General features: G+C 54.0%; 1 protein-coding gene across 1 annotated transcript; it reads right to left on the bottom strand.

The window, feature by feature from the left end:
• Nucleotides 1-5,701: 5,701 nt before the first annotated feature.
• On the bottom strand, nucleotides 5,702-7,272 carry LOC118259884 (uncharacterized serine/threonine-protein kinase SBK3-like). The gene is given in 5 exon segments (XM_035569742.1): nucleotides 5,702-6,448; nucleotides 6,801-7,003; nucleotides 7,099-7,162; nucleotides 7,164-7,196; nucleotides 7,198-7,272. Coding segments are annotated over 5 exon segments (1,122 nt in total).
• Between the last annotated feature and the right edge of the window lie 233 nt (nucleotides 7,273-7,505).

Here is a 7,505-nt window from a genome sequence, read left to right as displayed (position 1 = left end):
TGCATCAAAAGAAACATGGCCAGCAGGGCGAGGAAGGGGATTCTCCCCCTCTACTCAACTCTCATGAGACCCCACCTGGAGCACTGTGTTCAGTTCTAGGTCCCCCAGCACCAGAAGGACATGGACCTATTAGAACAAGTCCAGAGGAGGCCCACAGAGATGGTCGAGGGGCTGGAGCACCTCTCCCGTGAAGACAGGCTGAGAGAATTGGGGTTGTTCAGCCTGGAGAAGAGAAGGCTCCGGGGAGACTTCAGAGCAGCCGTCCAGTACCTAAAGGGGGCCTGCAGAAAAGCTGGGGAGGGACTTTTTGTCAGGGAGTGTAGTGATAGGACAAAGAGGAATGGCTTTAAACTAAAAGAGGATAGATTTAGATTACATTTTAAGACTTTTTTTTTCCTGTGAGGGTGGTGAGGCACTGGAACAGATTGCCCAGAGAAGCTGTGGATGCGCCATCCCTTGAAGTGTTCAAGGCAAGGTTGGATGGGGCTTTGAGCAATCTGGTCTAGAGGAAGGTGTCCCTGACCATGGAAGGGGGGGTTGTAATGAGATGATCTTTAAGGGCCCTTCAACCCGAACCATTCTATGATTTATTCTGTGATTCTAATCTCACAGGGCTAGGAACACACAACCTTTTTGCAAGAGCTCAGAGCCTCGGCCAGAAGACTGCTTGTTTGCAAGAAGTCATCAGTGGAGGCAAGCACAAGGGAAGGCACACTGTAGAATCCAAGAAAAGTTGGGTTTGGAAGGGACCTTAAAGATGATCCAGTCCAATCCCCCAAAACCAAACACCAGGGTCCCTTCCCACCTCTTGGGACATCATGCTTCTTGAAGGAGTCTGTAGGATGCAGAGAGAAACAAAGTGAAAGGACACTGCCTTCATCCAATTTCCTCTTGAAAGACTAAAAAATAATACTAAAACAAAGTTAAAATAAACATTTAAAAAATAATTAAATTTAAAAAATAATCCACTCATGATTGTCAATGATGACAAGGAGGTGCTTTGCTTTTAATTCAGGTTGGGCTGACAGCTGAGTTTGAGGGAGCTTTTCAGAATCTAAAAACCAACAACAACCCTGTCAAAGTATTATCGATTTCAATGCAGCAAGTAGTAGTTTCCCTTAAAGCAATCCTAAAGAACTGAACTACCAGATCCTTAACATAACTTTAGGATTTTGCAGTAACCCACTACTATTCTCAAGAATATAAGCTGCACCAGCTTCAGACCAAAGCAGATGGTGCAAGGTTTTCTATCCTCAAGCACCCAAGACTTATAGGTAATGCTCTCCCTGGATGAACCCCTGAGACCCTCTAGAGCCTGCTAGCTGCATCTCTCCACCAGTGCTGGTGTATCCTGTAGTTGTATTCCTGTCTTTCTTCTCCCACTATTAAAGTCCATACTGAAAGAGCAATTACGAGTAATCCCGTGTCTGACATAAATGGGAGAGTTTCCTGCAGGATGTGCTGTAACCCACGATGGCATAGACGGCCCTTGAGGGTTACATCTAAATGGGGCTCTTGCATTTTGCAGCTAGTGTGTCAGCTGAATACACCCAGCTGTAACAAGCTGTGCATATTGGTGTACAAATCCAGAACACATCCATATCCAAAGCACATTGTTTCTCCATAGCATGGTGAACTGTTTTGGCAGCCGCTGGCCCTGGGTTTTGCAGCATATCCCCCAAAGCCCTGTCACTGTGACACTGGGGCTGGAGACAGAACTGTTAATAAAAATCCCATGGACCTTGAGACCCAGCAAGTTTTCTCATTCCTGGTACCCTAGAGCTGAGATTGGTGGACCAGGAGGTTTCTCCCATCCTGGCACCATAGATGCAGCCACTGCTTTTACCACTTACAGGTACAGCTGCTCCACCTCATAACTGATGCAAGGCATTAGTGCAAGATTGCACTTTTTGCACAATGCTTTTGTGCATTGCTTGTTGCAAATATCATCCAATGCGTTGTCCACCGAATGTTGCTGTGGCGAGCCTGCAGGTACTGCCTGGAGAGGCTTCAGTGCCATGAAAACCAGGCTGCTCTGGAGGAATTTGGTGACACCAGGATCCCACCCTACCCCCTCAGCTGCAGAGGGCTCATGGGCACCTCACTATGATTTGAATGCCAAGAGTTACAGCGGTGAAAATCCCACTTCAATGCAGCTCAATTTCAGCTTCATCAGCAAATGAAGCTTTTGATGGAGCTGAAACATGGGACTGAGATGGTTCCTCTGGGATGAGGGAGTTTTCCACCCCTGGCTGCAAGGATCACCACTGTCCAGCCCAGCATTGCTGCCTCCAGGTCCACAGTCCCTGGGCTGGGATTTCGGAGAGACAGCTATAATTGAAAAGCATCTGTACGCATTTCAGCTGCCAGTGTCAGGCTCTCGGCATGAGTCCCAGCTGCTAGGCACCCCATCCACATTCCCTGTGCCTCTCCCATCCCCTTCATCCCTCCAGCCTGTCCAGCTCCTGCAGAGAGCTGGGGCCCAAAGCCCTGTGGGGTTTGAGCTTTGCTCGGGATCTGCCTACCCCAAGGAGAGATGCTAACAAGTGCACGTGCAGGGCATTGGGAGGAGTGGTGATGCCAAGAGAGGGTGAAATAAAATATAGAATGGCTCGAGTTGGACCTTAAAAATCATCCCATAGGCAGAGATGCCACCCAGTACATCAGGTTGCTCAGGGCCTCATCTAACCTGGTCCTGAACACCTCCAGGGATGGGGCATCCACAGCTTCTCTGGGCAACCTGTGCCAGTGCCTTACTACCCTCTGAGTGAAGAATTTCCTCCTTGTGTCTAATCCGTTTCTCTGCAATGTGGAGATCAGGATGTCATGTGGGACCATATCAAAGGCCTTGCAGAAGTTCAGGTTGGTGACATCAATTGGTTTTCTGTTGTCGACTGATGCAGTCACTCCATCATAGGCCACCAAGTTGGTCAGGCATGATTTGCCGTTGGTGAAGCCATGCTGGCTGTCTCGGATCACCTCCTTGTCTTGCATGTGCCTTGACGTTGCTTCCAGGAGGATCTTTTCCATGATCTTTCCTGGCACAGAGGTGAGGCTGACTGGCCTGTACTTCCCTGGGCCCTCCTTTCTACCCCTTTTAAAAATGGGAGTGATGTTTCCCTTTTTCCAGTCACTGGGGACTTTGCCTGACTGCCAGGACTTCAAATATGATGAAGAGAGGCTTGGTGACTCCATCAGCCAGTTCCCTCAGGACGCTGGGACGCATGTCATCAGGCCCCATAGTCTTGGGTGCTTTCTTACCCAGGGGATGTGCTCTAAGTCCTTGTGCTCTAAGGGAAACATCCTTAAGGAGCTGCCAGCCCTGCTCAGCTCCTTTTCCAGCAGACACCGGGTACCGGAAGTCCCCCATCAGGATGACAGCATGTGAGCATGATGCTTCTTGTAGCTGAAGCAAGAAGACCTCATCCACAGGCTGCCCTCAGTCAGGCAGCCTGGAGCAGACCCCGACCACAAGGTGTCCTTTATTGGTGTGGTCCATAACTCTTACTCAAGCTCTCAGCCCAGCCAGCTTACTGCCCACAACACTCTTGCCCCACCTGGACAGCTGTGCCCCATCCAGCATCAGCACACCTGGTCCCTCAACAATGCATCCAATGTCACAGAACCCAAACCCTCGGGCATGGCACCAGCCTCTCAGCCAAGCATTCGCTTGTCCCATGTGTCTCCTTCTTCGTGCGTCCCAGTCACCAACTGGGAGGCCAAAGGAGAACACTACTTGTGCTCCCAATCCCTTCAATATTTTTCCAAGGAATGTAAGATCCTTTTAGATATTTCAGAATTTCTTTGTTAGAGCATCATCTTGCTACTTGACAATGTAGGAAGGGGTGGTGGTCTTTGGGACCCAAGAGAATTGTTAGTCCTAATATCATGAATACAGGCCCCAGGCAGGCAGCAATTCTCTCAGAAGAGATTGTCTGGATGGCAAATGGGAGCCTTGGTGCCTCTTGTAGAGGAGTCTCCAATGACTTAACACCCTTCGTGTCTTCTTTGTGGCACTGGTTTGGATGCAGTTGGGAGAGAATGAGCCAACCTTGTGCATTGGTCTTTCTGAAGTCTTTACTATTCCTCCCCGAGTCTCCTATCTCCGGCCTTAGGACCTCATTTCTATTGTGCAGCGGCACTTCAGGGGCAGGGGGAGGTTTCTCATCCAGCTCCGATCAGACAAGGGTCTGCTCTCCCTCATCCTGTGAGTCCAATACCCTTCCAATACCTCCCTCTGCAAGCGTGGCACCCAGAGGAGATTCAGGGCTCGTGGGAAAACACAGTTAAAAAAAGGCAAAACGACAGAGAATTTTATTAACTTTCAGCACCTCAGCTGATTTCCATCTCTCCTTCCACTGTGCAGCGGGGCTCCTCTCACTTGGCAGGAGATCACAGAACCAAAGAACAGTTTGGGCTGGGAAGGACCTTAAAGACCATCTCTTTCTAGGTACCCAGGACACCTCCCACCATACCAGGTTGCCCAAAGCCCCATCCAACCTGGCCTTGAGTACTTCCAGGGATGGGGCATCCACAGCTTCTCTGCATGACCTGGACCACTGTCATCATGAAGTATTTCTTTCTAAGATCTTATCTAAATCTACACCCTTTTATTTTAAAGCTGTTACCCCCCGTCCTATCACTACACAACCCGATAAATCCCTCCCCAGCTTTCTGGTGGGCTCCCACCAGCGATGGGAAGGGCTGGCATGCTGCTGGCAGCACTTAGCAACCCTCTGGGCTCCCTGGGCAGAGCAGGGTGAGCCTGGAGGGAGCAGGTTTTTTGTCCAACCAGCATGCACTGTGCCCACCCCAGGTGAACTCCACTTTGGTGCAAACAGCCCAGACCTCAGCGGCTTCACCTCTGGAACCCCTCTGCTGATATCTGTGACACTTCACGCTGCTGATGCCCGTTCTCCTGACACCCCTCCCCACCACCACCTCCTCCACATCCATCGCCATCCCAGCTCACTCTCTCTGCTCTCTTCAGACTTTTGTATTACCCAGTCCTTGTGGTGCAGATTATCCAGCCAGTGGCAGAGCCTTGCATAGCTCAGAGGGAGCTGAATCCCACGTTGATCAGGTTTCCGTCAAGCACTAAATTCGCCCTGCGGCTCCTCCCAGCCCAGCTGTGTGCCTGGAGGGCTCATGCTTGGTTCTTCAGCTCATTAACCCCAAGGAGACTGCTTGGCATCTTAACTAATTACAGCAGGGATGACAGCCTCCTCACACACACGTGCAAGTAGGGGAGGTTGGACCCATTTCTGAGTTCCCCTGCTGTTACTGAGCCGTTTTTGCAGCTGCTCCTGCCAAGGCCTTGCTCCAGCCTTAATGATTTCTGACTGATTGTTCTCCTCCCACTTCTCTGTCAACCTTTGGCTGCTTTTCCCTTGGCTTCTCCTTGCCACCCTAGCACATTTGTTAATCAGGCATTTTGTCATCATGAGTGATGTTCATTAACAGCAGGTGAGGTGCTGAGATGGGACTGGCATCCCTGACCCCCCCCCCCCAAAATGCTGCCCCGAGCATTGCTCCTCCTTCCCTTGCCTGCAGCACTTTTCTGGCACTGTTTGCTGCCTCTGACCCTTACACCCAGGGTACTGCGTGCGGACCAAGTTTTCACCCCAGCCCACAAGAAGACCCTGGCCCAGACCTCAGGACCCCCCTCGCTGCCTATCCCCGGGGCTGATGGAGATGCTGACTAGTGGCACAGGGCGAGGGTACCAGAAGGCGGTGTGGGTACACCGTCCCCGCTACTGTAGCTGCCATCACCCTGCTCCCCAGCAACTGCAGCATCCCTCACACCCCCTACTGAGCCACCGGCTGGGGCACAGCCCTGGGTAATGGGGGTCTGGGAGTTTCCTGCTGCTGCCTCCCCCCTGTCGCCACCATCCAGCCGAGCCCCGGTGTCCTGTCCTGTCAGCCACGGCAGGGACAGGTATTTCTGCACCTCGATGGCCGGGCTCCGGCGATCAGGGTCCAGCCTCAGCAGGCGACGGAACATCTCCTGCGCCCCGTAGCCAAAGGCCTGCCAGGATGGAGGTGCCTCCCGCCCCTCTGCACCGCTCTGCCAGGCACTGAAGTCCTCGAACTGGGGGTCAGGGCTGGCAGCCACAGCCCAGGGGAAGCAGCCGGTGCAGAGGCAGAAGAGCAGCACGGCAAAGGCCCAGACATCGAGGCTGGAGTCCAGCTCCAGCGTGTCCAAGCCCTGGAGCAGACAGAGCTCTGGTGGGGAATAGGGCAGGGTGCTGGACATCGCACGAACGGCAGAGCCCTGCAGGCGGGTGAGCCCGAAGTCGCCCAGCTTCACCAGCCGGCACTCACGGTCGAAGAGCAGCACATTGTCCAGCTTGACGTCCCGGTGGACCAGGGCCCGGCTGTGCATGAAATCCAGAGCCTCCGCCAGCTGGGAGGCGCAGCGCTTCACCAGCACCTCCGCCAAGCCCTCCTGCAGGAATGGCAGCACCGTCACTGCCTGCCACAGAGGGTGCTGCAGCCCCCAGCACCCTGCCTGGTGCCACCAGCATGGGCTTCAGCCCAGAGCAGCCCCCAGACACATCCCCGTGCTGCCAAGTGTGTCCCAATTCACAGCAAGAGGTTGGTTAGGCTTAGGCTTAGGGTTAGGGTTAGGCTTAAGTTTAGGTTTAGGCTTAGGCTTAGGCTTAGGGTTAGGGTTAGGGTTCCTGCCCCCTCCCTGCACCCCCTGCCAAGCCACCCCGGTACCTTCTCCTCCCTATTCCCTCCCCAGCAGCCCCTCATCAGCCCCTCAGCCCTTGGCAGAGCCCCTGTACGGCACGCACCCCAGGGGTGAGGAGTGTGCACAGGTCCCCAGCAGGAGCGAGCTCCTGTCCGAAGGCGAAGTGTGTGGCACTCTCGAAGGCGACGGGCAGGGCACGGATGCAGGCGGTGTGGCCAGAGAGGCACAGGGCAATGCAGTACTCCCTCAGGAACGCCCTCCACTCCGTGTGCTCCTTCAGCATCAGCTTGAGGACCACTGGTGAGCCTGAGAAGTGGGGAGAGGGTCAGCACTTCGGAGGGATGTCAGGGATGAAGTGGCCATGGGGCGAACCAGGGCAGGGACCCCCCAGAGCTCCTCACCACCGTCGCGGGGCTCGGTGAGCACCACACGGCCATAGGTGCCGCTGCCCAACTCCTCCAGCACAGGTGTACTGCTCCTCCAGCTCCTGCCGCGGCACAGGCCTGGCCTGTCCGCATCATCAGCTGCTCCAGGAACACCTCGTTGTCCTCCCCATCCTCCTCTGACTCCTCCATGGGCCCTGCGGAGCCAAAGCACCCCACACCAGTGTGACGTCCCCCCTTGTCACACGCAGGGGAAGCCTGGGGACACCCAGCTGGTGCTGCCCAGTCCAGCCCAGCTTAGTCCAGCTGAGTGCAGCCCACACCAGTATGGTCTGAAACAGCCCAGTACAGCCCTCTTCAGTCCTGTTCAGCTCTCCCAGCCCAATGCTGCCCAGTCCAGTCCAGTCTAGCTCAGTTCAGTCTAG

The sequence above is a fragment of the Cygnus atratus genome, chromosome 32 (assembly GCF_013377495.2).
Source record: "Cygnus atratus isolate AKBS03 ecotype Queensland, Australia chromosome 32, CAtr_DNAZoo_HiC_assembly, whole genome shotgun sequence".
NCBI classification, from domain to species: Eukaryota; Metazoa; Chordata; class Aves; order Anseriformes; family Anatidae; genus Cygnus; species Cygnus atratus.
Note: the sequence above shows the minus strand (reverse complement) of the source record. Positions and strands in the feature narration are given on the sequence as shown.